This window comes from Melospiza georgiana, chromosome 3, assembly GCF_028018845.1.
Source record: "Melospiza georgiana isolate bMelGeo1 chromosome 3, bMelGeo1.pri, whole genome shotgun sequence".
Lineage (NCBI taxonomy): Eukaryota > Metazoa > Chordata > Aves > Passeriformes > Passerellidae > Melospiza > Melospiza georgiana.
The window spans coordinates 33,294,464-33,322,234 of record NC_080432.1 but is presented as its reverse complement, the minus strand read 5'-3'; the positions used below and the strand labels follow the sequence as shown (position 1 = coordinate 33,322,234).

General features: G+C 36.2%; 1 protein-coding gene across 1 annotated transcript in view; it reads right to left on the bottom strand.

The window, feature by feature from the left end:
* Window positions 1-977: 977 nt before the first annotated feature.
* GPATCH2 (G-patch domain containing 2) overlaps window positions 978-27,771 on the bottom strand; it is a 119,216-nt gene continuing 92,422 nt past the window's right edge. The window contains exons 9-10 of the mRNA XM_058020994.1: window positions 16,570-16,652; window positions 978-4,676 (exon numbers count right to left, since the gene is read on the bottom strand). Coding sequence (XP_057876977.1) covers window positions 4,507-4,676; window positions 16,570-16,652 — 253 coding nt within the window. The 3' untranslated portion in view covers window positions 978-4,506. The remainder of the gene's footprint in view (window positions 4,677-16,569; window positions 16,653-27,771) is intronic.

Here is a 27,771-nt window from a genome sequence, read left to right as displayed (position 1 = left end):
GATGAAATATTCTGAATGACATTTTAATAAGCTCATATATTTACAATAACACATACATACCTCAGAGGCTAATGACTTATGTTCACACTTTCAGAAGTCAAACTCCCCAATGTTTAAATTCATCATAGGAATGTCATCAACAGGCCAAAATAACAACCTTCGATAGACAGAATACCTCATATTAATTTAAACCACTTTTCATAGCTGTTAAAAACCAGTTCTCATTAGTGAGGGAGATCAAGTTTACATAATTTATTACTTAATGATTGAATATTCAAATACAAGCAACATGGTGAAAACAGCTCCATTATCTGTTTTGCTCTAGGACAGAAGAGAATCATGAGAAGCCCAAAAAACTTCAAGCGATCAATTGCAAGTAAATGTGTGCTAACCCTTTTGCAGCTACTCCACTGCTCCTGAAAACTCTGCTAGGGATGGAAGTGTAATTAGAAATTTTCTTGATTAAGAGGGGAGGGATTCCCATTTCTGATATGCCTTCATTGAAAGTGCCCTGGGAGCAGGGTGGAGAGGGAAAATAAAACAAAGACTGTGTGAGTTTTCCTTGGAGGAACAATTCTGGAGAACTGTTGGAAGAGAAAGCACAAGGCCCTGTCATGGTTATCAAAGCATACACATACCTAAGGAGTGAAGGGAACTTGTACTTAGACTTGTAACAAGTCTTAGAAGAATATGATAACAAAAGTACTGCAAACATCTTAAACGAGGCATTTCCTGATATTGTGGTGTAACCTCTTCAGCAGGATAATAATAGCCTAGGAAAGAAGTACTAGCAAAAAAGTACATAAAAGGCAGTGTAATAGCTTAACCTAGTATGCATTTACTTGGTACATGGGGTAAGCCACTTTAATTATATTTCCAGAAACAGCATGCCTTTGTACTCACCTGTGCAATAGCACTATTGAAAAAGGGTAGTTCAAAGAAAAGAACATACAAAGCCCATGAAGAATTGAGTCTATTTATTTTATTCCATCTTGCATTTGTGTTGTTAGAGCAAAGCGTTCTATACAAAGCGTTTAGGTATTTACTGCTGTTCTACACCCGTTATTGACCTAATTGCAGAAAGACAAATGCAGGGACAAACTTGTTAAACAAGCATATTGATAATGCTTCTCTGACTTTGACAAATATTCATTTAGATATAAGATACTGCTCATGGGTTTCTTTTATTAACAGTTAATGGCTCAATTCACAGAACTTGGAGACATCGTGGAACAGGTAGCAAAACACAGTGCTGATAATAGGCAACATCTCTTCTCTTCACTACACATTCTTCAGAGGAAGAATATCATGGTAACAGCTGAGCTACTGATTCAAATATTTAAATGGAAAGAATCTGGCAAGTGATGGATGACAACTTTTAGATACAAGATGATCCCGTATTTATTTATGTAGGCAAAAAACTTCAGTGTCACAGGCATAAAGAATTATTATCTGAAAAAACTTGTATACGTAGTTTAAAACAATGTGTTCCAGCTTTATAGCAGGTATCACAGTATGATTGCAGGTTAGACATAGGAAAGATCTGAAGAAAACAAACAGTAAATCCAAGTATTTTGACCTGTTTCAAAGCCAAATAACATTGCAATGGCTTTAAAAAAAAAATCTGCAATTAATTTTTGTTTTGTTTCTTAACACTAGTTTTAACTGTATGAAATCACACTGCTGGAGTATCTTTAAAACCACTCCTGTGAGATGCGGAAAAATGAAAATGAAACCACAGTGTGAGCCAGAAAGGGAATTTTACTGCACAAAAAATATCTCAAAACACTACATTAAAATATTTTAATAAATCACTTTGTTCTACAGCTTCTAACAGATAAAGTGTACTGTCAGCAGAGGCATCTATTGATAATACCTGGGGAAAACAAAGTGCATCTATCTCTATATCAAAACCAGTTTAACTAACCTTAATGTCTAATAGATTCTCACTAAAAGGCTGATTTAAAACAAAAAAATTTAAGGTTTTCAATCTGATTACATAGTTCATCCATTATGACAGTCTACTAGGCTGGCTGCTTCACTGCATCTGTAGGAATGCATGAAAAAAGAGTTGAATGAGCTAAAGATATTTTTCCTCAATATGTATGCATTATTTCCCTCTTACCTTTTAAAAACAGGAAACAGTTTCAAGAACTTCTGGGGCTCTACACTTATTTCTTGAGAAACTACTGCTATGATAAATTGCACAGAAATACTTCAAAGAAGTGTTATAGGTGCCATACTTCCAGTCCAAGACATGCAGGTTTTGGAACTAAAGCAGAACAGTGGAATTTTAACAGACTGAGTATTCTTTTACAGTTTTACAGATAGAGCTACAACAAACAGATCTTAAAAGATTCACTTTTGCAATTCACACGTTGAAAATGATTTTAAGGGATTTCTGATTGCAGCGTACAAAACAAAGAGGTTGTCAGAGTTCATTTGCTCTCAGGAGCACATGGCACTGTCAGAACAGGTGCAGGCCACAGAAATGCATTATTTGGAATAACACACAAGTGGGCACCTCTGCCAGCTGCAGAATTCCAGGCTCTTGGCCCTCTGTAACTGTGGCCTTGAAATTCTTTGGATATGGAATGTATTTAACCAAGTTCAGTTGTGCAAGAGATATTTGAAGTGGCAAACTCACATTATGCTATGCCCCAAAACCTTACAATAAAACGTATCTTTTGCTGTATAAATCCCAATTCTGTTGAAAATTTCTTATAATTTTAAAAAGTAAAACCACACAATCATACAAAGTATTTAAACAGCAATAAATGGTCTTCCTGAAACTCAAAGAACATGTGCATTCAACTATCATAAAAACAACATCAGCTACTAATCTGTAATCTCTACACTATGGTGGTATGCTGAAACAACGTCCCCAAACTGACAGTAATTGCACTGGAAAATATGAACATTTCTTTCAAGCAAATTTAATGCTATAATGCTGCTGGTTTTCCTCTTCCTGCTACTATTTTCCTGGAAAAATGGGTGAAGCTGAGAGAAAAAGGAAAGTAATAAAAACACGTCTTAAAATGAATCACTATATTTCACAGTTGCATGAGTAAAACTGTGCTCTTTTTATGCTAAAGAAATATCTTTGCAAGCATCTGGAACTAAGTATTTTTCTCTGCAGCCTGGGAGCTGAGGAAGGGAGATCCTCCTCTTGAAGAAAAAAAAAGACTGCAGAATCAAATCCTGTTCCCTCTGCAATGAAGGTAAATGTTGCCAGCTACTAGAGGCATGGGTGGTGAGAGGAGCACGATTTTCTCCTTAGTCCATCTGAAAAACAGTTTCCTTCAGCCCTATCATTTAATTTTAAAGTGGAATTTGTTTTATCCTGCAGACTAATAAGTACCCTAGGAGCTTGATTGGTTGGTGCTTAATGAAATTGCTTCTGCTGACATTAGATACATTAGGATACTGATTAAAACACTTAATGATCCCTCTTGATTTTAAATTGCTAGCTTAGATTTGTGAGATGCCATCAAAGTATCTTTTTCCTTCCTTTCCTCCATCCTAATCCTGCTTCTCCTTGCCCTTTTTCTGTTCATGATCCTTAAAGGTTGTGGCTCATTGGCAACAGCTCGGTCACAAACCAAACGTTAACACCATGTTGAATACTGCATTGTTTAAAATGTGCCAAACCCCAGAAAAACACTGAAACAGGCATCCCTGAAATACAATTTCCTGTTTCAAAGCTCAAACTATTCTTAAATGTGGCAACACTGAGGATTATTAATATGAAGGGAAAGCCAAAGTTGGAGTAAACTCTAACTCTGTACAGTATTTGCTGAGGAAAGATAATTTTGTAAACATAAAAACAAGTATAAAAGCATTACTTCTCAGCTTGAATGTGGAAGACAGTAATACATTGCCAGAAAATGGTGTTGGGATGAGATTCCTATGACAACAAAGCTGTTTTTCATGCTCTTAGACAAAATTGCATACCATATCACCCTCCACTGGGAAACATGTATGTATTATGGCCATAATGACAACTTATACTCAAATATTGTTAAACACTATAAATACCAGGCTTGGAAATTTTGCCTGAAAAGGGGGAAGCCACAATAGCTGTAAAAAGTTCCATTTTCCTCAACAAATCTTATCAAGGCTCTTGAGATGAAATTATACCTACAAAACAAAATTTCCTTATATACTAAAACCTGCTGTGCCAGAAGCTTTTACCAAAAAAAGTGAGTACACTGAATTTTATGCTTAATACAAACCTTAAGACCACAGAAAATAAAAAAGTAGAAGTTTTTGTACATTTTAGCACCATTGTGAAGTCAGACTCGAATGCCGGTTCTGTCACTGCGGCTGTACCTTGCAGCTGGTGGGAGTTGTGTGAAGCTCGTTGACTTCAGCCATCTTTGAGAGAAGAAAAACTGGATTTGCCGATCACAACAAATAATATGTTTGCCATTTTTTCCTTTTTCTTTCTTTTTTTTTTTTTTTTTTTTTTTTTTTAATTAATTTTGAGCTTTATTTTTATCTCTGTCAGCTAAATCCAAGTCCAAGTCCTTTGGGTCTCTGCATGGCTCGTATGGGCTCTGCTATTCCTTTGCCATCTGGTCCGAGACCTGTGCCTGGGGTCCAGCCCATACTCTGAAGCATTCTGTTTCCAATGTTGTTTTCTGGGATTGGTTGGGTGTTTTCACCTACAAACCCTGAGATTAAAGAAATACACAGCATTAATCAGCACTGCCTGCCATGTGGAGAAGAGCAGGATAATCTCCTTTAAAGCTTTAAACCTTCTTATTCTCCTAATTTATCTAACAGGTTTCTAGAACAGGCTGCCTTTGCACATGTTGACCTCTTGACTACATATGATTCTAAACAATACAGTCTAATGCTTTTATTTTTAATGCTTTTGAGGATTCATTCCGTTTTTACATATGACAAATAGTATCATATTGTATTCCAATATGGTGGATTTCACATCAGATTCAATGAATATAAATCACCTGCAGATGTCTACCAGTATATTGCCAAGATCACATGAATTTCTAATCCTATACAGTTACTACGGAGAGACACCTCATAGTAACATGACCATCACTCTGTTCTTAGTAATATTTATCAATGACCTCCCTCAAGAAAACCCAATAAAAACGTTCTGATTAAACAATTATAGCTCTTACAGAAACAGTACAGACAGATGGTCAACCACTCTGTAATTCAGCTATACCTTTACTGTTTCTCTTTTATTGAACATTGTGAATTTTGATATGTCCAAGGTTACTTTTGGTGTTTTCAATTTTACTAAGTGTCATTTACACTCTCTTCTCCTTAGCATTGAGATCTTTGAGAAATGCTGCATACATACCACAGAAAAGAGTACCAACATTGCAAGTGTTAGTATATATTTGTTAAAATAACAGATTAATTTTTTTATAAGAAAGGTTTTCTTCCCCCCATGAATATATCATTAAAAAAAAAAAGTGAAGTCAAAATAATAAAGCTAATTTTTCCAGACTCCCCAAACCAGAGTTTAGAGACAATGCATGGATAAGCCTTCTAAATGTAAGTATCTTGCACAAGGGATATTTATTTCAGGAATCTGTGTTAAAATTTATCAACTTCCACCATGCAAACAATTTAAAAAGGACTGAAGGTTTTGAACACAAGCAGTTGCACGTAGACAGCTGGATTTTGTTTTCAGTATTATTCAACATCACCCCGCCCAACAACAAAATAAAAAAAACCCTCAATGTGCCCAGCTTCCAAACTATCTGTTTGATTTCCTACCTATTTATTCTGCCTGCTACTTTTTAAAAAATACTGTACTAGAAGCCTGTGATTTTGAGTTCTTGGAGACTATAATATTGACAAGCAGCTGGCTTATCATTATATTAACTTACTAAACAAGAATACATAAAAGTTGAACATGAGCTTCTAAAAAGCCTAATTTATCCCACACACACAAAAAAGCAAGGTCTCACAGTGGAAACTGCATATACAGAGAGAAATTCAAAATGAGAAGTGCACATTATAAACCTCATGATGATTGTGATGATGAATTTATAGTACTCCAGCATTATCCACTATAGATCTGTTCATATTCAGTAAAACACTGGCTACATAAAAGGCAGACTGCTTTCTAGTATCTCAGTTCCTGAGTCAAAGAAAAAAAGGAGTGCATTGAGGTAAGGCATCCTTTAATACTGGTTTGAAGCTATGCTTAATGCTAGGCTTAAAATAAAGGCTTTTAAGTCAGCAGCCTCCAGTCCCTGAGAGGGTTCTTCTTGAACTGACCAGCACAAAATTCAATGTCCAAGACTTCCTTTCTTTTCAGGCCCCCACAGGCAGAGGCAATTTTCATACAAATGAGTCCCTGGCACAGCCTGGCATACACAACATGGGCTTTGTAACCTTCCCAGTTATACTTTCTAGCTAAAAAAAAAATAAAAAAATAAAATAAAAAAGGAAAGAAGAAAGGGTACCGTTCAACAAAAATTCTGGCAAACCTCATAGGTAAAACCCTGGAACTGTGTTTTGGTCCCCTTTTTGTAAAAAGTGATGGCAAAAAATGAAGAATCATTCCAGTAAATGTTTGTGGAACAATTAGGGGGAAAACTTCAAGGAGAAGAGAGATCCAACAGACCTGCCAAGAAGGAAAGAGCAAGCACAAGAGTGTATTTTATGACACCTAAAACTGGAAACATGAAACCATTCATAATGCTGCCTAGGCAGAGGCAGCAATGCTGTTGGAACAGTATGCAAGGCATAGCCTGAGACAACATAAACAGCTTTTTTGTTTTAGTCTATTCAGGGGGAAAACCCACAGAGCTCTTCCTGTAACAGATGTACCTTTCTATATGAATTTCAGTTCCTGAGACAGCCAGAGGAACCCCACAAAGAAGATATAAGAAACAACACTCTGTACTTTGACATGTTATTTAGTAAAGTGGTGCTTCTATTTTTGATACCTTTTGAAGCAATTCAATGCTGTTTTTCCCTGACAAGATAATTGGAATTATTTGTTTTTAAAGACATATAAGTACTGCTAGAATGTGTATATGATACCTATTTTTCCCTCCAGTGTCCATACTTTTATATCTCCTATTAAAACATAAGCTCTCCCTTAGAGACCTGTTTTACTCTTGTATATCATCAGATTAAAACAAAAAAAAAGGAGAAAAAAGAAAAAGAAAGAAAAGAGAAGCCACCATAAACTTGGTTTCACAACCCACTTTTGGCAAACAATCAAACAACATACACTGTCCAAAGGATAATGTGTTTGAAGGCTTTATACTACAGCAAGAATAAAGCAAAACCAAAACCCCACCCACCTTGCCTATATTACTAATTGACTAATTACTCCTTCTCATAAATGAGGTGAATTCAGATTGCTTTTATTTGAATAGTGAGAAATACTTAATATACCCTGGCCATTCCATTGCAGTATAGTTTTTATATGAATACTATCTACGTCTGCCTTTAACATTCCTGCAATTCTCACCCATCACTTGAAAAATTTATCTGTAATGCAATATATTTTACTTGAATCCAAAGAATGTGGATAGTGGTATTGCCTTCTTCCTCCATTTCATGTGCAATCAGCAGGTTGGAAAAAATCTCAACATTTGCATTGCTGATAGACTGCATGATGGGAGAGAGCTCTTAAAAATCATGCTACACTGTGAGCTATTCCCCTGACCCCCATTCCTGTGCTTTGGGCTTTTATTTTCTAATTAAAAGCAGTAATTGTCCTTGCAATATTCATCTTCAAGTTCAGTTTTTAATTCATGCCTATGGCACTTCTTGGACTAGCCAGTAGGGCCTGTTAGAGAGAATGGTCCAAGCACACGGCCTTGAAAAGGGCTGTGCTACCTCTGGGACGTGTTCAGTCTTGACCCACCCAGAAGCAAGAGCAAAACCAACCCATTGTGCTGTCCCACAAAAAATAACTATGCAGAATCCGATTAAAAAAAAAAAAAGTGGGGATACATTCTTGTAATTTTAATGCTGTATGAGGTTTCCAGAAGTTACAAGGATGCCTCTGCACTAATAATTTGTAGGAATCTCCTGTGCAGTACAGCTTTTTTTTTTTCTACAGATAGAAAATGTTTTTAGCAACCCTAACAATTGATTCCTGATCTACCAGATGAGTAGTCTGCATGTAGAAGAGGCTGCCATTATATGAGAGAGGAGAAAATATTAAGGTATATTAACTTGTTTGAAAAGGCAGCTCTGTAAAATACCCTCAGCTTATGTTCCTTTTCTCTGCAATACTGCCAGCTGAAAGAAAAAAGGACAATTCTCAAATCTTTGTGCATATGAAGAGACACACTTCAAGGTCTACATTTTTTATGCATATGACCTTACATACATGGAATATAGAGTCAGTGAGTAGCAAGTGACAAAACTGGGAAGTGGAAAGCAAAAAACTCATCACATTTGTTTAATTTTGGTATGATACTTATGATGGCATTAAAGGCAGGTTTCAGTGAAAAATATTTTTTCTTAACAGCTGTTGAGACAGGTATGTCCTGGTTAAACAGTACACTAGCATTCAGTGCCATACCCTTGATTTTACAGTGATTGCCATGAATTAATTTAATTCCATCTGTAAGCTAAAATCAGATCAGAGGTCTAATGCTGCTGCAGGCTTCACATCTGTTTAATCATTTTTGGATACAGCAGCTTGCAAAAGTTCAGCTTTTAAATTTGCTTCATATTTAAGAAACAATGTTACACCAGTGTACAACATTGTCAGCAGGAAACAAATGAGTCTATGAACAGTTTTGATCTGACAGACCCATTTTATTTGCAAAATGCTTCTACAGATTCAAAGCTCAACATTGAACTTATCGTTTATTACAGAATAATAAAGGAGCAATGACCTCATAAACTACTATTGTCACAATATTTATTTGTATGGTCCAATTGCTGGATAAGACTAGCATCAAGCATGTTTGGCTTATATTGGGCTGAATAAAACCAGAATACAGCTAAGATCAAGCTCTCAGATAACCTTACTTAAGAAAATGTGTGGGTTTTTTGTTGTGTTTCTTTTTTTTCCCTCTCAACCCCCCCAAGCTGTAAGAAACAAATGAAGGCATAGTGAAGCAATTTCATCTCTGGCCACCACACTATTTCTGATGTTAAGAAAACGGGGTTTTAAACAGTTCTGAGAAAATGGCACTGTACATAAATATAGTCTTACCCTTTCATCTTTCTTTTGTATGATTAAGACTTGTGAGCAGAACAGCAATGCCTTCACAGAGCATACCACAACTATTATTTCCTCTTCTATCGCTCCCAGCAGCCTTAAATCCTTTAAATCCTTTCCTAGAAGGATCTCTTTTTGCTTGGGTAATTTTTGCAATACATGGCCTGCTAACCCTTACCCCCTACCCTGGATCTCACTTATGTCTATCACAGCAGAGTCAGTCTTTCTACCTCAAATCTTCCAAGGAGCATTGTGGATGGTAATTCACTTGCGTAATTGGCTCAAGAGATGAAAATCTTGTATCTGCCTCTCTTAGCCACTAATCTATCCAGCTGACTGCAAGCCTAATTGGCAGCTTGTTTAGTAATTTGGCTCCTAAAGTGTTGTATTGATGTTGGATAAACAGCCAATGGAAGCAGAAATGATACATGCTGATTCTCTTTAAAAGCTGGTGCACTTTCCCCCTCATTTTCTGAAAGCATTTAATATTTCATCTATTCTTTTTCTTTTCTGACTCCTCACCAGACAGATGAGCTCAGAGCAGTAGGGACTGATCCTGATACACAAGGAAACCAATCAGAAAAATACATTGCTGTAGTCTGTCTTTTTATGCCAGCTCTCTCTAACTAGCAAAATGGGAATCAGACTGCCTAGATGTTTATGTTCTTAAAATTGTTTTGGGTAATTGCACAAACACAGCTTCAGAAGCACAGCCACCAGCTGCATGGTGATTTTAAAACTCAGTACCTGCAGTGATTTTCAAAATTCAGTACATATGGCTGTGTATCTACTAAAAAACCCACAAAACACCAAACCAAAACTAAAACAACTCAGCTATGAGAATGCTATGAAAATTGTTTAGTTTAATATTTGAGACTGTTTTATTTCACCAGACTAACACATCCCTCACACTGAGCTATCTAAGACTATCTAAAGAATAACTTTAGAATTATTATGTTCAGGTAAGTCTGCTTGCATTGAATTTTATTCTAACAGAGAGATAAGAATAGCAGAGAGGACATAGCTATGACTTCAGCAGGTGCTGGATGCCTCTGTATTTATCCCGTATCCACAGCAGAGTTTTGTTGATGTCTGCACTGCCATAGTTCATTCCTACTACTCCATCTCAAGGGCCTGGGTAAACACACCCTATCTTGAAGCACAGGCTCTAGATTTCAATTTATTTTCAACTCTCCTGAATATATAAACATAAATTCACACACCAATGAAGACTGTGACACTGAATTTTAGGTACAACTGGTTATCCAGAAACACAGATCACTAGGAATTGGATTTGCAGGTGCTCCTCTCCTTCCATCCTTTACTTGGTTACACTGTATGTGGAGTAAACTTCATGCCCATTCAGTCTTTGCTGCTATAAAACTGGTTGGAAGAGTAGGTGTTTTTAGATTGCAATTTGTCCCTCTGTAAGGGGAATCTCTTGAATATCCAAGACTGTCTTTTCACTTCAGTCCAAAAGTCTTTGTTTTATGCCTTGTCTTTGATGACAGAAACACTGTCACTGGATGGCACTTTGGAAGAAGCATTCTCACTGGGGGACATGGCAAAGTTCTGTTTAACTCCCCCAAAATTCAGCAAAATGAATCCCATCTGATAAGCATTCCCTCACTTTTACAGAAAGACTTGCAGCCTTACAATGAAACCCAGTGGAAATCCAAAGCAAAAATTTTCTTTGTGAAACCCAGAGGTATACACCACAGATTTTATTAGGAACTTTTCCACCAACTGCAAGGCTTTTACAAAAAGACAGAAATCTTACCTGCACTGGAAACCTGATCAATGAATTTTCTTTCCTTGCATGGTAAACTCCTCTGAAGTGTCAAAAATTTCTGCATAAATCTATCAGGTTTATGCACAGACCTCCTTCCTTATTCAGAAAGTGAATCATATGCTGACAAACCTTTAAGAAAAGTGGTTTTTGCATAATACCAGGGACTGTTTGCAGCAGTGCTCCCTATTCCCTCAGGAGAAGGAAAAACTAGTCACCAACAACTGAGAGGTTGTTGTAGAGAGATGGTATAAGAAATAATGTTGACTGAGAGAAAACTACATGTTTTAACTGCAAATCTGTCCATGTTTTAACTGCCAAACTGTCCATGTTTTAACAAAAATCCTTTGCAATTACCTAAAACTGACTGACAGAAATATCAGGTACTTCTTTTATTGGTCGAATTCTAGGAAAACTACAGAACATCCATTTGCCCATCTGAGGAAGGCGATGGTTCTAACAAACTGCGCATAAAAAGGAGGTGGCTCCTCTCCATGGGGAACCACTTTAATATGATATCTGGCAGAGAATGTGCAGAACTTGCAGAGCACATAACTGCCCTTGAGGATGAGTCTCCCTACTGACATCTCTGCCTCACTCAAAGCCAGTCCTCAAGTATACAACTGTTTAATGAAACTTGAAAATAATGCCTGGTTTAGCCTTTTTCCCCCCCATATTTCCACTATATTAAGGGTACTCTCTTTGTTTATATTCTCCAGTAAGCTGGTTTATGGTTCTTGAAAGTGAAGCCAAAAAATCAATGGAATCACAGAAATCTCAGGGTGGAAGGGACCCATAAGAACCAGAAGGTTCAGCTCCCAGTAGAGGCAATTTGAACGGTTTCCATAACCAGAAACAGCTACCTTATGAAAGATTCCCAGAGTTATTCAGGGAATCATTCTTGAAACTTCCACATTTCACAAGATAAGAACCCTTAGAAAGACAGACACAGTCATCTTCTATCAATCTGAATGTTTCTTCTTGACTTTATAGTGGCTGTGTGTACAGCCTGTAGAATATTGTCTTCTCTGTAGATCACGAGAAACCCATCAGCAATTTTGCAGGATAAGCTTGTCCTGGTTGAATTGCAGGTCTTCTGAAGTTTGTTACTGAACTTTCTGAATTCTGGTCCTTGTATGTAAGATGCCTTGCCTGAACCAGCCACATCAAGCTCAACACAGGAAGCCTTTTGCTCTGAAGGGATTGCAGCTTCCAATACTGGATGGCACTCTGCAATCTTTTAACTTCTAGTTTGGTGAGACAATATGGTAGAAGAACCAAAAAACAGAAAGAAGTCCCTAAAATTTAACTTGCTGCCAAGTTACATACTAACCAAAGAAAAATGAGAGTCCATGGGCTGCACAACCAAGCAGGCATGAAGTGCATGCCAGGAAGGACTTGGGCAGACTGAGGGTAAGAAATGGTGCAATGCAATATGGGAAAGGATTCACAACATGCCAATGCTGTGAATTGCCCTGTGACAAGGGATTTCTGCCTATAGAGTTGTACATTTGGAAGACAGAAAAGCAGTGAATCAAGTTAAAAGAAAATAGGCTTATTGTCTAGAGTTTTGGAAATTTATGGTCAGTTCATCCAAGTACCCCAAAGTTTACCTTTTCCCTGAAACTACTGCACTAAGTTGACCTTCACCACAAACTCAGCCTCAGCCACCTCTGTTATCACACTGTAATCACAATCTTTTTCAAATCATCGTTTTGGTTCTGCAGATATTCAGGTCTGATTTTTAATCACTGACATATTAAGCATCAGCAAAATAGTTTGCTTAGCTGTTCCACCGGCAATTTTTAAAAAGGAATGAAAACATGTACCCTTTTGATTACCTTGTTAAAGTGAGTCATGATGGCATTATAGCAGCGCTCACTATTTCTGCTGTAATTAAGAAACTGTCATATTTTTCATTAAAACACATTCTTTAAAATGAGACTTTTAACTTGGTCATTTCAATCAGGACCAGCCTGAAGTGTAGCATGTGCATGCAACATGCCAACTAGATAAAGAATATGACATCTGAAATTTGTTTTTGTAAAAAGGTAAGCATTAAAGTGCCCATTACATGCATAGTAATTTATCTATTTTATATAAACATTTTCTACATTTTAAATAAAAAATAGTTTCCTGTTCTTATAATTGGTTTTTCCAGGTTTTTAACACTCCTTCAAACTGTAAACCACACTATGCAATACCAGAGAAAAAAGATTGTTTTGAAATAGAAAGAAATTACTATTTACAAGGCATACAAATATGAGATGTGAAGCAGAATTTGGGATTTTTTCCCCAACATTTAAGACTTAGAGGTTTGTTATTTAAAAAAAAAATCTAAAATATCTCTGAGATTTAACAGGAGATGGTAAAAATCAAAAATCTTGTACAGAAGAGCCAATTAGAAAGAATCTGGGATAAATGCATATTCAGTGTATGGTATCTAAAATTATGTAGCACCTATTGCTTTGATATGAGACTTAAACTAGATAATCTAAGACTGAAATTGCTGCAAATATTCTCAGTGCATGTGTTTCAAGTAGTAACACTACCTTGCAAAGAATGTTCTTTCTCTAGCAAAATTTTTGTTGTTGTTGCTATTTTATTATCACTTTCATTAAACTGGACCCAGTATTAGAAGGGCTAATTCCATGACAATGAATTTGTTTGTCTTAGAGGTCCTTTTACAAACTTGAGAGCACTGTATTGCTGCAGTGAAATATGTCAGGGTGTCACATGAAATAGCTCTACCACTCAGGTAATCAGAGGGGAGAGAAGGTCATTGAAAATGACCTGTTCTCACATGAGAACAGAATCACTGGAATAATATTGGTTTCATGGAAGAAGTCATCCAAAAGAGTATTTAAGAGGTACAATATCTCATACTTCAGTTGTGGGAAGTAATCAATTTTTACTAGTATCAGTTTTTTGTTGATTAATTAATTATCTAGGTTTAACAATACACATATGGGATATATGAAACATCCACAAAATAGAAAATTCATCCTAGGAAAAAAGACAGAATATGATACTCCTGTATCAGTACTGTCAGTTCCCACCCGCCCATGCCTATATTATCTCCCATTTTCTTCACTGCTATTCAACACATCTTTTCTTCACCTTTACAAATGACATTTTTGAAACAATAAAATGCACTGTGCTGCTCAAACTTTCTTGCTTCAATGCTGTACAAGTAAAGCTACATCCTTTGTTACTAATATACACAAACCTATTGGTATGTGACTTTGATTGCAGGCTGAGAAGGGGCTATAAATTTAGAAATCAATATCTAACTCTATCAATATTCATTTTACTTTTTCAATACAAAATACAAAGGTGAAAGAGCAGTAAATAAGCTGGAGTACTGAAATAAATTGGGTGTTCTTGTCACAATTAATAAATGTTTAACCAATCACACTGCTTGCTACAGAAGCCTGTGGCTTTGTAAGGTGTCTGAAAGTAGCAGGTGCTACCCTTGTGAGACTCCAACCCAGGGAACGCGTTCCAACACCTCGTTAGGATCATTCTCATCAGTACTACTGGACCTAAAGGCACAAATTACCATTTTCAGCACTGTGCAGATTTTCACAAGAGTTAATTTACCAAAGTAGATTTTTCCAAATGCAAATGGGAATTTAGGAAACACTCTTACCAACACATTGACTCGGACCAAACATTGCCAATTTGCAGCCCATGTAAGAAAACACTTGCAGTAGAGGAGTCATTTACAGACAGCCTTTCAGGTTTCACTATGATATCAAATACAAACAATTTTGACGAGAATGTTTTTTTTATTTCTAACTTCTGCTCATCTAAACAACTGCTTATTTTTTTCTTTCAAGAAAGAAGCTCACAAATTCTTCCACATAAATACAAACCCTTCTCTTCCCATATCTTAGCTAACTAAAACTACTGAAAGAAGAATCATCAAATAAGCAATCTCTTATTTTAATCCCAATTTCCAAATGTACATTCATTCTAAAAGAAAACCCTGTTTCTTTCATAAAACCTTATGGAACACAGACAAAAAGCAAGGCGTGCGACAGACAAACAATAATTTAGCTGTAGAAAGGTTAGCCTTTGAGAAAACTATAATAATCTGTAGCATGCTATACAGTTACAAGCCTATTCAATGTTTACCAAAGGTTCTATTTGCTTAAAAACTTACAAGGATGAAGTGCAGAAAAACAACAACTTTTCTAAGACCACAAAAAAAATTCTCAATCCTCTTGATCACAAGAAAATTGAAAAGATTACCTTGAACTTGAAAAGAAAAGAAGGCACATCAGTTAAAAATTACCTTATATGATACCTTTATCCACCATTATTCTCTGTTGCTCTTCATATAAAGGCAAACTTTGGGGCAAAACAATTTCTAAAACTGTGAGTTCATGGACACATAACATTGAATGACCACATATTTGCCTTAGTATCAAAATATTGGCTTTGTAAAGTTACGCAGAGGATCTAGCTTGTAAAATAAAATTCTGAACACTGAAAGCCCTAAGTAAAGTGAATAATAAAATTAATTTCACAATACTTGATAACCTCTCAGTACAAAATGACATCCTCTAGTACTTGAAAGTTGTGAAGTGAAAATCACCTTGTAGAAATAATTACATTATTCTCTCTTCAGCCATTAAGTATTTTTCTTTCTCAGTTCACATATGTTCAGAGTCTTAGAAGCTGACCCATAGATTCTCTTTTTTTTATACTGCTGCCACTAAGGTACTTTTATAACATTGTTAATATTATTCCTGGTCTGTTTCTGCCACTGAGGTTTGAAACAAAGAAGTTTCGGGGGGGGGGAATTCAGTTAGAACACAAGTATTAGGCATCTCTAAAGACATCTACTTGAAATATATTTGAAAATTCTATGTATTGCAAATGCTGCTGCTGTAGTTTATGTTTGACTAGGACATGCAGTCCAGATTTCCATGTTAGAAATATATATAAAGGCTCACATACAACCTAATCTTTCCAGTATGCACATATATAATTAATACAATAAACTGATGAGAGTACTATAAATCACTGCTAAGTATTGAAAAAGTAATTTCACAGCTGTGACATCAGCAAAATGCATCCAATGGTTGTGATCTCGCATCTGTAAAAATCTTTCAGAAATGTGCTTGCAAGGGCTTCCTGTTAATCTACAGCACTAATTTTAAAGCTGTGTTTCACAGCTTTATCATCATATTTTCAATTGTTTACCCAAGAATTCACATCCTAACTTTATTGTGCAGGGTATTTAGAGCATTCATATGCAGAAAACAAGATGCCTCAGGTCTCTTCCCTTGTCATGTTTGAAGGGACATAAGCAATAATCTTTGCTGTCTCAGTATATGAAAAAAGATTTATTGTCTTTAAAGAAGTGCTGTGCTACAAAAGACTGGAAATTGGCAATGATTGCAGGAGAGTGGAGGGAGCCTATTTATTTCTTAATCTTTATTAATAAATAAGAATAGAACATATTTGAAGTTATATGGGAAGTTATTGAATTTATCAAGCTTTTCCCCAGATCACTGACCTACTGCTTTGCGTTTAGAGATTTAACATCTTGTGGTTTGTGCTCTGTCCCAGGGAAATTGGTTACCTGTGGGTCCTGGCAGGGGAGCAGCTTTCCTTCTCCGCTTGATGTCTCCCATGCACAATGATCCTAAATGTACACTGGTTTGCCTGCAAGTAATTATAGGAGAAAACTATTAACAAAGGAAGAAAACTGCCACATAAATACACAGCTTGTATAATCTGAACCTATATCAAAAGATTCTCAACCAAGATGAAGCTGCACAGTCAAGCCACCAATCTTGTTTATATCGAAACATAATTATGTTTGTTGACAAGCGCTCAGTATCTAAATGCAGCATCATAAATTGTTACTGGAATGAATAAATATAAATATAAAGGGAATGCTTTTTAATTTTCAAAACTGGCAATCTGTCTAGCTCGACATAAAACAAAAACACTGTTGCTCCTGACAGGAAAATAGCTAAGATTAATTATCTAAAGAGATCACAATGCTGTTTGTAGGTTATCAATTGTCTGGTAATGCTTTACTGTCAGAGCAGCATTTATTACATGGAAAATATTATCAATTTTTTTAAGGCAAGATGAAGAATGAATGAGAAAACATGAAACAGTAAACTCTTCAAAGGTACATGAAATAAACTTGTAGCATAACAATTTATCCTCTTCTAATTCACTGGCAAGTTGTGAGAATATCACGGAAGCACAATATCTGTTAGGCTTCTTGAACAATTATGAGCTTGCACTTGGAGGATGGAAAATTGATGGAGATGCAGAGGGTGGCAAACAAGCAAATGCTATTGCATTAAACCCAGCTATTAGAAGTCAGTACCACAGGAAATGGTAAATTTGGAATTTTCAAGTGTTGGCTTTTGGAATAGAATCTCAAAGGACAATTATAGTTATTATTTTTCTTAAAGCAATATAGAATGCCTGCAGAATTGAATATATGTAGCTGACTTTTCTTTTTTAAAGAACCAGAATAGAATGGGGTGGGGGGAGGATGCAGTAATTTTAATATGTATCTATAAATGTTACTGAGAAATGCATTTCTTACTACATAAGTGTAGTGAATTTTGATAAAGTTACAAGCTGAAAATTGCATCTGACAATCCACAGCAGTATAGTAACACTGTCACTCATGGGATCTGGTTTCAGTGTGGATATATGACTTACCCTTTATGGCATTTATAAACATTTTAAAGCTGGGCTACTTCTAAATGAATAACAAATGGTCATATACTGTGGAGAGACCTCAGATCTGCTCAATAATGTAAAAGAATGACAACAATGCCTTGATGAGTAAGATGACAATGTACAATGCTCTGCATATTTCTTCTAAGAAGATACAGTAGATTAACAAGTAGCACAGTGCTTGTATTTAAATAATAAAATATTCCAAGAAACTTATGTTTCACAGAGAAGTGCACTCTAGCTTCACCTAGTAAACCCTTATTTCAACACTTTTCTCTCTTTGTTTTAAGCCACATTTTCCTTCCAATTCCAACATAAAATTTTATCCAATTTAGTATCAGGAACTCAACACAGTTGGACTAGTAAACTAACAGAATGATAATTTTCAGTTCTGAATTTAGCAAGAAATCAAAAAGTGTAACCCTTTCATAACTGATTGTATGATAAAGAAAATGAATATTTAAATACAATATGGGGCAATGTTAACTACAGAAAATATATTTGAGATGTTTGATCAGCAGTGGATCAGTATTTAACAATGGTATCAAACATGCAGAATAAGTTGTGTGATAGTTGTAAATTATATATTCTAGAGTGTGAAACTCTTGTTTTCTGAATGAAAAAGGGAGAAAGTCTGCAGGAATACAAGTAGGATGAAAGATAAAAATTAATAAAGTCAGGCAATTGAACCTGAAGACCTGAGCCACAGCAGTAACAGTGAGCAGCATTTGAGTTATTTTACCAGAATTGATTATCTGTTACACTACATTGAGATATCTAGATTATTGATCTGTAAGATTATGGTACTGGGGTCTCCCCACTTTTCCTCCAGGCACAGGGAATGGAGTTGCAACAAATAACACTAAGTAAGGACTACTTTGTTATTGTTGTCACCCTTCATGTAAAACACAGCAGTTACTTTTTAATTTAAAATCAATGAACGTCTGAAAGGCAGCCTTGTTCCTTCAGCATAAATGAATCATTTGCCTTTGCCGATCACAACAACCCCATCACCAGCCAAGGTGAGCGTGGGTATTTCTTTGTTGTTGTCAAAAATTCCCTACACCACAAATAAATAACAATATGCTGGAGCACCAATTAAGCTTTGTCAAGCCCGGTCTGGTTTTGGCTACCATCAAATGTTCGTCCAGCTTGTGATTGTAAAGCTGCATTTGCCTTCACCAGGGCTTAACATCTGATATGCTCTGCCAGTGTAAATCACAGCAAAACAAAAAGCTCATATTTATTTATTAATTTATTTATTTAGAGAGGAGCAGATAAGAACTATTACTGCTCTGGAACTGGCAGGTTAGACAAAAAGAAGCAGAGTTGTGAACCTGCACAGCACATTTTGAAATGCCTGTAATGGGGGTATTATAAAGTAGGGAGAACTCTGACCCTCAATCAGGCTAGGTTCAGCATTATGTTTCTTAGCATTAAATCAGAAGAGAGTGGATTACAGAAAGGAAGAAAGCTATTTGCCTGCCTTCTTTCTACTTACCCCTAGCTTGCTTCCAGCTATCATTTATAAATAGTGCTCTGGAGGGAAGCTAGGCATTTTATTAGGAAAAAAATAAAACTTGTTAAGACCACCTTGCCTGAAAACCTGGCTTTTGACGTGCTGGTGACAGGGACTGGAGCAAGCAGTGTCAAATGGAATAATTTTTAAGGAAAGACAACAGGAACTTGTCACCTCATTGTATGCATTTACAAATAGAGGCTTTTCAGAGTATTAGGCCTAGTTAAAGCTGCCCTCTGGATAAAAAGTGTTCCCAAGCAGCCTCAGACAAGCTTGGGAGACAAACAGATGTGACTATGGTCCCTGGCGTTTGGCAAGAACACTCACTGTCAATAGGAAAAATATGAGCATGGACAGGGCATCAGCTGCACCACGGCCGAGCAGGCCTGCAAGTGTCACAGCAGCGGCAAACTTGTGGCAGAGGGAAATAAGAGGGCTGCAAAAGCCAGGCTGGTGTGAACTTACACTAGCATGCCAAGAATTTTTGTTGTTGTTGTTGTGTCATGCCTCAACGTATTAAGCAAAACACTGGAAAAGCTGCTGTCAATTTTTATTCATTTTTCATCTTGCACACAGTGCAAGATTATGCTTTCTACATGGTAAATAAGAGTCTCAAAAATGAAGATGGACTGGGAAGGCAGCAATAACAAAAATAACTGAAAAAAGCTATTAAAATAGTAAATAAACCCCACAAAGTTTAGTTATTAAATCCCATTAAAAATCCCACAGATTTGATAGAGCAAACACTTTTATAGATGCGATGACATGCAAAGAAATTCACAAGCATTTATGCATTTTGTGAAACATTCCCTCTGACAGAAATTTTGCTATTTCCTCTTTAAATAGTGGCAGTCTCTTTATCATTTCTTTTTCTCAAGGTAGTTAAGATAATTTCCCTTACCATGGTAACATGTCTAGAATTGTCTCTTTAAGCTCCCAAAGCATATCTGTGCCTACACAACACAATCCCTTTTTCCATAATTTTCATAGCTCCGCAGGCAAATATTTTTGGCGAATGCCTTTTCAGCAGTTACGCACATTCACCTCTCTAAGACATTTGTAACAGGTTATGTCAAATTTATGTCTACCCTGACCTCTGCAGTCCATGGATCATGTGGTTACATTCTCCAAAGAAACATCTTGCTCTGTGGGGGAGCCAAGCCAAGGTGCTTTAAATGCAGTAAACCTACTGAGCAACTGAGGACCCAATGGGTTCTTCACTCTTTCACCAGTAGTTCTCACCCTTGCCACTATTAGAGTTAAAAGTTGACCAGTCACTAAGAACAGCACAATAGGATGGCTATAGGACAGCAGATACTCCTGAACACATGTTCTAGTTCTCTGATTTATTACCTGCTTCTGTACTCACTGTCATCTCAGGTGTAAAAAAAACAAAAGAAAATTTACTAATGAAGGCAGGTGTGGAAGAGTGTTTTTTATCTAACAGCATTTATCACATTTCTGTACACTAACTTGGAAAATTGGATACAGCACATTATTGTGGTGTAATAATGAATAATGTTTTCAAGAAGACTGATTTCTATTCTATAATTAGACGAATTGGTAAAGATCAATACATGCCTATCCATAATAATGCTATTAACATCTCCCACCTGAGGAAGAAACTCACAGTAAACAGTGACACCCCGTTCTGCCACAGTATCAGTGCATTCCTGCAGATGGCTGTAGAACTCTGCAAGTTTATCACCACTGGATGCTTCAGCTAATGGAGAGGCCTGATCAAAGTTTTTAAGCAAACTTTTTCGCAAGACATCACGAAAAGGAAAAAGTTAACTGGTTTGTATTTTAGAAGGGATTTGAGAGAATTATTTTGAAGGGGAAATCTAACTGAAACTCTCAGTTTTCAGTCCTAAAATATAGATAAAAAATAGATATTCATATGGATATGACTGCAGAGAGAATGTGGTAGGGACAACTTAACTCACTTTAAGCTTGAAATTACCTGACAATTTCTTACAAGATGAAACGAGCAGGGAGAGTGTGAAGCAATGTTCACAGCAGCAGTTAAGGATGAAGAAAGCAGAATTCAATTCTGTTTCTGTGGAACCCAGAGAAACAAGCTAATAAAATGATTAAAAAATGGAACAGCTCAACTTTATGAAAGTCCAAAAATATCCTGAACAAACCTCCTCTTATACAAGTATCTTTTACACAAAAATATCACATAAATGATTCTCCTTACACAGAAGCCTATCTTGTTTTTACATGGCTTAAAATGCAGGCACTGCTGTATCTAGTGGCCAATGGAACACATCCATTAGTGCTGCTTAAATAAGGGAGTCTCAAGGAACTTTAACTCTTACTGATCATTCTTAAATTACCACAAGTGGCAGACAGATGCTTTCAGGAGCACTGGAGTCAACGGAACAGTTTATGGTAAGTTTAGAGGTAAACACCATTAAAACCCTATTATATATGTCTTTTTAAACATCTCATAACACTAATACCTAATTAAATTAAGATGAACATGAAATTCTACATTCCCCTTTGATTGAGTCTCCAGAATAATGGATTAAATTAAAATGCATCACTCCAAATACACGTACTAAGCAACTGGGGCTGTAAATTTGGGAAGACTATTATGTATTATCTAGGTATAATGAATACTTAATCTTTGCCTCTGGCATGAGTATCAATATAGCCACAGAAAAGATGCATGATGATTTCATAATAGTACACTGAAATATGCAAGGCACATTTGTTTCTAAGGAAAATACATGAAAACCAACGGCTAAGCAAATTTATAAGGAAAGATATCCTTTTTCCTTTGTGGTACACAGCTTGTCAAAGCATGAATGCAGCCCCTAGTGTCTACTTGAACATCCAGAGAAGCATGGCATGTGCAGTAATGCATGTGTCCCATGGACAGTTAGAGAGGGATGGTTCCTTGTTCACCTGCCTTCTTTTACTCTTTTGCTTTCTTTTCAATTTTCTCAGACAACATTCAGGTGAAATCAGTTCCATGCTTGATTCCTCCTCATCCTTTACAAACAGTAAAGCTTTTCCTCAAACTTGTCTAAAGGAAGACATCATCTATACAAAGACTGCTTCACCTACTTCTGCAAGAGTGAAAACCATTACATTAACCAGAAGAGCTGTGTGCTTTATTTCCCTTTTATTACATCTTAAAAAGATGTGATAAGCCCATACAACTCTATCAAACTCCTTTCAGACAACCTCAATCTGTTCACAACATAACTTCAAACGTAAGGGTGACATACCTGTATTATTGAGGGTCCTGGTGCAATCCCACTAGGGCTAGAATACAATCTTTCCCTGGCCCATGAGACTATCTCATTGCTTAATAAATACTATATCCTAACACACTCATTGCTGCTGTCTTTAGCAGGACTTTTGTCATTCAGACACAGTAGCTGTCCAAAATTCATCTGAACACTACAAATCGACACATTCAACCCCACACTAGCATAATTTTAGTGCACATGATGGAAAATAAAAACCTGCATCACTCCATATGATTTGACACCCATACTCAAGTCACTTAAGCACTCTATTTGTGAAAAGAGACCCTAAAAAAATAGTTCAGTAGTAGAGGCCTACTGCCCTCAGAAAGGATAATGCATTGTTTTTCTTGGTTCTAATTAGTAATTTAAGCATATGTTCAGCATTTAACTCTAAATGTTTGCCTTTTCCCCAAGCTCAAAGACAGCTGTCCAAGATGTGAATGCCAGAAAACATTTAAATATCAACATCTGTTGAATTATGTTAATTTAGTGTAATATAATTGGGCATGAGTTGGAATTGATCAAAAGTATATGAATTACACAAAGGCAAATCCAAACCAATATCTTGGTGTACAAACAAGTCACCAAGGAACACTGAAGGAATAAACCCAAAAAATACACTTCTGTCAAGAATTAGATAGGAAAAACTTTCCGTTTTCTTCAACAAATGACATGATTTCACATTTTCAATACAGGAAATTAATATTTACAGTAGCTCAGAATATAAATTTCATATTAATTTAGAATATTTCTAAACATTTTTGATGACAAGTTCCATTATTGTTTTGTGTGAAGAAATACATTATAACAATAAAGCTCACATTCATGCAAAGGTGAAATGTAGTTTGAAAATAGGTTGCAGTAATAGAACATCAACCTGTTATAGGACATTATTTTTTCACAAATTCTAAAGCAAATATTCTTTGGTTTCTTCTGCACCTTGCAACAACACTGTTGCTATTTGAGAGATTTGGGCCTCAGTCCAGCTCTGTAGAGATGTAGAAAATATCTTTATGACTTGAGCATAAACATGGATCTGAACAGATTCTTTAATGGAAGGACTTGCTAATGTACTCAGCTACACTATTTTTTCCAGATATTTCTGAATACATATTTGTTTACCAAGAATGAAAATAACCTAAATATGGAACAAATGTATTTTTCGGAAAGATTTAAAAATACACATTTTAAAGTTCTGGATTACAGCCATATAGAGTTAAGTTAAATTACTGCAAGCACTAGTGTTGTGTTCAACATCTTTTAAAATAGGTAAAGAATAAGAAGCAACATTAAAAATTCAAGTACATAATACAGTAGCACAAAAATGGAAGACGAAAATGAATTTTTATGTAATTTGAAGCAAACTATCTAATTTTTTTTCTAAACTCTTTCTCTCACCACACAAAATCACAGTCTAAATAGAAGTCAGTGTGCTTATGCCTCAGAATTTTAGCTAACATGCACCAGGGGATAATGATTTACACATACGATATTCAAGGATCCTTTTGAGATTAGTAGGAACCTGATGCAAAAATTGCAGAATTTAGTGTGCAATAAAACCAGAAAGAGGGAAACCCACCCTTCCTTCATGCATGGCTATTAATCTTCATCCTTACAATATCCAGCTTCCATGTGCCTTTGTGGAGAAATGCAGAGAGACAAAACCAAATTTCTTGTGGTGAAGGAGATGATGGGACAAATGAGAGGTGGAAAACCAGAGTGCAAAACAACCTCCACTGCAGAGCTGCTCAACCACAGCTTAAACAGTTTGTGGGATGACAGTGCAAGCCCCTGTGCACAGCTCCTCCTCAGACCTTACACAGCAGGAAGGGTCTTCAGACATCTGAAGTATAAACTAACTTTATCCTTATGCCATTAATATTTTAACAGGCAAGATGAGACAAACTTTAAGCTCTGGAACACAGAGTTGTGCAACAAGAGAGCAAGACATGGTATCTAACGTAGCGGAACATGAGAAACAAGCACACCATGTGCTAAAATTTGGTCACTTCAAAGTGAGAGATTTGCTATCAGTTCATTCAGGTTGAAAATTCAATCCAGATAGTACATCAGAAGGATCCAGAGTTACATAATTTCTAGAGTTATCTGATTTTGCTTTTCAATTTACATGCTTTTAAAAGCAGGAAAACATAACTTCCTGTTACTTAACATAATCATATACCTGGAACTCCATTTTAAATGACAAATTTTCAGTACCATTTAGCAGCTTGTTTATGTACCTTATTATAAAGTATATAAGATTTTAGTGCCAGAACAACAAAATTCAGCTAGTAGTTTTATGTTAAAGATGGAAAAAGATCTGCTCAGATCACACGAAGAAACGTATTTGCAAAACAGAGTACAGTTCAAAATTTTTGCTATTTTTACAGAAGTTCTCATTATGCAAATTAAAAGGTGATACTTTCAGGACATTAGATGACTAATCAGCATTTATTCAATAGATACTTTAAATCTATCCATGAACCACTACTGAGGCTCTAAGATTTCCATAAAATTAAAGCATCACACACTGGCTACATTTTGAAACAACAATTAAACTGTCATGGCCCTGTCCTCCTCTCCCATGTGAAAATCTTTTCAGCACCTTAAAAATAAGGCCACGGTAGAGAAAACTCAATCAGGAATTGCCCTCTCCCAAAACAGCACCATCTTTTACCCTTTCCAGGGAAGAAGAATACCAAACTGATGGAATAATGTTGTCCCTGAGGGTGACAGCAAGGGAGGGAAGCAATGTGTCCTCAAACATTCACATAATTTAATCTGGAACTGCAAATATTATTAAGCAGCAATCATAACAGCACAGTTACTGCTTCATGGCACTCCAAAGAGGAGATAAAACTGCTTAGTTGTTAATTTCTAATGATGTAAACACATTTGGATTTTAATGTTGCATCTGAATCTCCTGCATTATTAGCTCTGGGGTTATAAGACATTAACTTACTACCTTTAATAATTTTACACTTGAATTAAAAGGCATGTTTAAATATGACTTTAAAATAAAGTATTTTTGTTGAGAATATGATGGCATAATATTCATGTAATGGCAGAAGCAAATCACCTAATAAAACAGCTATGCATTCCTTTGCTTTTCTGCAGTGTAAGTATGTGCACATCTTGGTGTATAATTTCCAAAAACTGGCTGAATTCACCTCCTCTGGTATTGTAATTTCATTCCGCAAAAGCCACATTAAACAATTACAGTTCTTGTAATTAACCAGTAGTCTAATGTACAGTTTTCTTATCCCAATCCATTAACAGCTGCTCAAAAAACGTAGTAATTAATGGTTTCATTTATTTTTGGCAAACCTGCACCTCGACAAATAGTTTTGTATCTGTTGCAAATTAGGACTCTTTCCCAAACAACAGATGACACGTTGGGAAAGTGGGAGCAGGCAGAATCCTTGCACATCTTTGTCTCTTTAGAAGATCAAATAAAGAGCAGCTGTAATGTTATTTGTCACATCTGTGTAAAGAACTACCATGTTCCGTATCATCAGATGGAGACGAACAAGTGCTGTACAAACACACAAACAGGGTTTATCCTTTAAAACCAGGAAAGACAGAAAGTTGCAATTTTAACCAAAATAATGACACACTTTTGAAAAGCTCTCCTCAGGTTTGGTGTAATTCTTTCTCTTACAAGCTTTCTTTAAATACTAATTCACAGAGAACACAGTTATAAGAAGTGAAAACATGTGAGAGTCATCCTCTTGTATCAGCACAAGGCACAAATTTAAACTGGACTGAGAACAACTAGGGAAAGGAGGGAAAGTGAGGGTAGAAAAAAACCATGAAGAATTTCAGACTGTGCTGTTCACCACGGCAGGAGAACACTTCAAAGACTTCTGGCCAGCTCATGTGATCACTGGAGGATTGGCATACATTGATTAAATTCTTAAAACAGTCTCAGTTAGGTAGGTGAAACCTGGCATGTAAAATTCTACTCCACCTTGAAACCTTTCATGAGTATGACTTAGCCTTCTTTCAAGCCAGGATTGAACTGCATAGGAAGTAAAAGTAGATTTTTTTTTCCTTTTTCAGAGGTCTTTGGGGGAACATTGGCACATGGAAAGCCAATACAGAATTATCAAGATTCAACTCCAAAAAATTACTAAGTGGTAAGAATTTGGGTGCTATTTTCCTTTCAGTTTCTCGATTCAGGCATGTATCAAATTATACTTACAATACAGTAAGAAAAAATAAATATGTAGATGAAATAACTCATGGTAGTTAACAGGAGCACACTACAAAAGAAATATAACACAAGACCTCTATGTAAAGGAAATAATTACAGGAGAGTAACTTATTCACAGTCCGTGGGTTTCCCAACCTGCAATTCTCTTGCTTCCAGATTTCAGGATAAATTACCTAGTTATCACAGCAACTGTATGACCAAAGGCAAAAGGTGGTTAAGTATTCTGGTTATTCTGTCAAATGAGGCCAAAGGTACTTCCCCTCTTCTTAATGGTATTGTGAAGAAAAGTACATTATGTATTTAAAGACAGAGACAGTTGTGTGATGGAGGTCCACCCCCACAGTAAACAATGAAAATACATGTTCAAAATCATGTTACAGCAGTTCAGCAAAATATCCTTCAGCACTGTCCCCATTGCCAATCAAAGGAATCTCTTAGCCACGGAAAAATCTCCTTTAGGTAAGTTTTCAGGTAAATTTTTTTTTTGGTAAAATTTTAAGGAAGTGACTTAAGAAAACATATTTTACCTTATGAGGGAAGCAGGCAAAGAGCCCATGACCAGCTTTGGCAGTTCAGCTGCCAAGCAGCAACTTGTTAACTCCCTGTAACTCAATCATGTGCAATTGTTTGCCCACTGCCTCGGGCTACAGACAGACATTTGGTCTGCTAACAACTGCGCCAGATGAAGACATTACTATCCCAAGCTATTTGTTATCACATATCTGCTGGAGATTATCATCTCCACAGCTCTGCTGGAGAAAAAAATCATGTGAGCAGGCCTTAATATGGTTTGTACAAAACCAGCCAATTTAATTTAAATAGGTGACTTGAGCTAGCCAGGCTGGTTTAGCCCAAATCATATTAAAAAAATCAGAAAAAAACCCCCTTCTTTACTGGCAAAAGAATAGGGAGCAAAAAAAAGCAGCCAGAAGAATTATCTATCACCTTTAAGCAGTGTAGCTGCCTTGGGGAGGAGACTCTTTCCATCCTAATGTAAAGAGATAATGTAAACAGAGAACTTTTTCAAGGCTCTACAGGACAAGGAAATGCAGCTTTTAAAAGAGTATTTTTTGG